This window comes from Emiliania huxleyi (genome assembly GCF_000372725.1).
Source record: "Emiliania huxleyi CCMP1516 unplaced genomic scaffold EMIHUscaffold_1031, whole genome shotgun sequence".
In the NCBI taxonomy this organism is placed as follows: domain Eukaryota; phylum Haptophyta; order Isochrysidales; family Noelaerhabdaceae; genus Emiliania; species Emiliania huxleyi.
The window spans coordinates 3,006-4,554 of NW_005202228.1; the positions used below are offsets into that span (position 1 = coordinate 3,006).

At 64.6% G+C, this 1,549-nt stretch overlaps 1 protein-coding gene across 1 annotated transcript in view; it reads left to right on the plus strand.

Moving 5' to 3' along the window:
* Positions 1-684: 684 nt before the first annotated feature.
* Positions 685-1,549, plus strand: part of EMIHUDRAFT_251058 (hypothetical protein) — a gene marked incomplete at both ends in the record, with an annotated part of 2,215 nt that continues 1,350 nt past the window's right edge. The window contains 2 exons of the mRNA XM_005793010.1: positions 685-699; positions 1,150-1,539. Of these exons, the coding sequence (XP_005793067.1) occupies positions 685-699; positions 1,150-1,539 (405 nt within the window). The remainder of the gene's footprint in view (positions 700-1,149; positions 1,540-1,549) is intronic.

A 1,549-nucleotide genomic window follows, 5' to 3' on the forward strand; every position in this document is an offset into this window, starting at 1 on the left:
CTCACACGCTCTGCACAGTTGCGAGTTGGCCAGCCTACTGTGCGGCTGCCACAGCTGTCACAGCGATGGGCTCGCCCTCACTGGCCCTCAGTCACTTGTGCTGCGGCTTGTGTGAGCGACACTGCTCGGCGACTGCCGGCACACTGTGAGACCATGGGTGTGAGGTAAAACCACGCTACCAGCGCTTGGTCACATCGGCCCCGAGGTCAGATCCTTCTACTCTGTTGATGACAAGACTTGTCTACTGGCTGGAGCCGAGCAGGAGGGCCCAGCGCACAACCCCTGGTGGCAACTCAGGGTCCACACCCCGTAGGGGGCTAGGGCTGGCGTGGGGGGCCTCAGGTAAAGGTAAACGAAACCTGTCTCAGACCGCCGGAGGTAGAGGTAAACGGAGCCCACGTGAGGGGAGGTAAACGTACGCCCGTGAACGTGCCCTTGCCGAGGGCTCGAGGTGGGACGACGCAAGGCCCCCGCGAGAGCGCATCGCCTGCGGCGCGCCTGCCCGGCCATGACCAGGCTTCACCGCCGCTTGCCGGCGGCTGATCGCATCGCCTACCGCATCGCGAATGACCAGTGCCGCGACCTCTTGACCTTGCACTGCCTGCCTGCTACCGGTGCAAAGAATCTGCGTCTCAGTTCTTTGGCGCATTGGTTTTTTTATGATTGTGAGTGGCGGCTCGCACCATGGTCCATGCGGCAGTGCGGACACCAGGTGCAGGTCACGGTCCGCACTCCCGCCCTCCCGACCCCTCCACACCCCTACAGCGGCACCCCTACCCCTCCCGCCGTTTTAGGGCCTGCCCACCCGCACTCCTACCAGCGGACACAGTGGGCCGCGGACACCCGTGAACGACCTTAAACTTTTAAGGCCCTCCAAATTCGGGTCGGAGCGTAGGCCGTAGCGGAGTGGGCCCCGAGTTTGAAAAGGGCGACGGACGCTTGCGTCCTAGCCTCCAACAACGCCTCCCCGGCGCAGAGGGGCCCCCGGAGGGATGCACAACCGACCCACGCCACGCCGCTTGCGGCGGTCCTCTTCAGCCGCTGCTAATTTTGCCCGCTTTCTTTCTTTCTTTTAGTTGCCTTTGGCCCCACAGCCACCAACCGCCGACGCGCGAGTGTGCCTGGGGAGATATGGGGAGGTATGGGGAGGGCTCGTGCTCCGCCGCGCATCCGTGGATCGACCGTGCAATCGACCGCTTCTTCTCCAATGCCGAATCGCGCAGCACCTCGGGCCTCGGGCTGCGAGAGGTGATCGACGAGCTCCGCGCTCGCAGCTGGTCCAACCACAGGCCGGGAAAGCTGGAGGTGACGCTTAGCTGGAGCAGCGCGGAGAGCCCGTGGAGCGTCTCTGGACGCACTGTCAACAGGCCAAACCAGCCGTACAAGCCCGCGCACATGCTGACTCTCCTCAAGCGGGCTGTCCGCCGCCACGGGCCGGAGATTGCTCGCGAACTCGGCAGTCCAGGCGCACTGACCCTCTTCCTTCAGACCGAGGACTACCCGAACCTCCTCCCCATGCATGCGGGCGGGCGGGCGACGGTGATGCGCA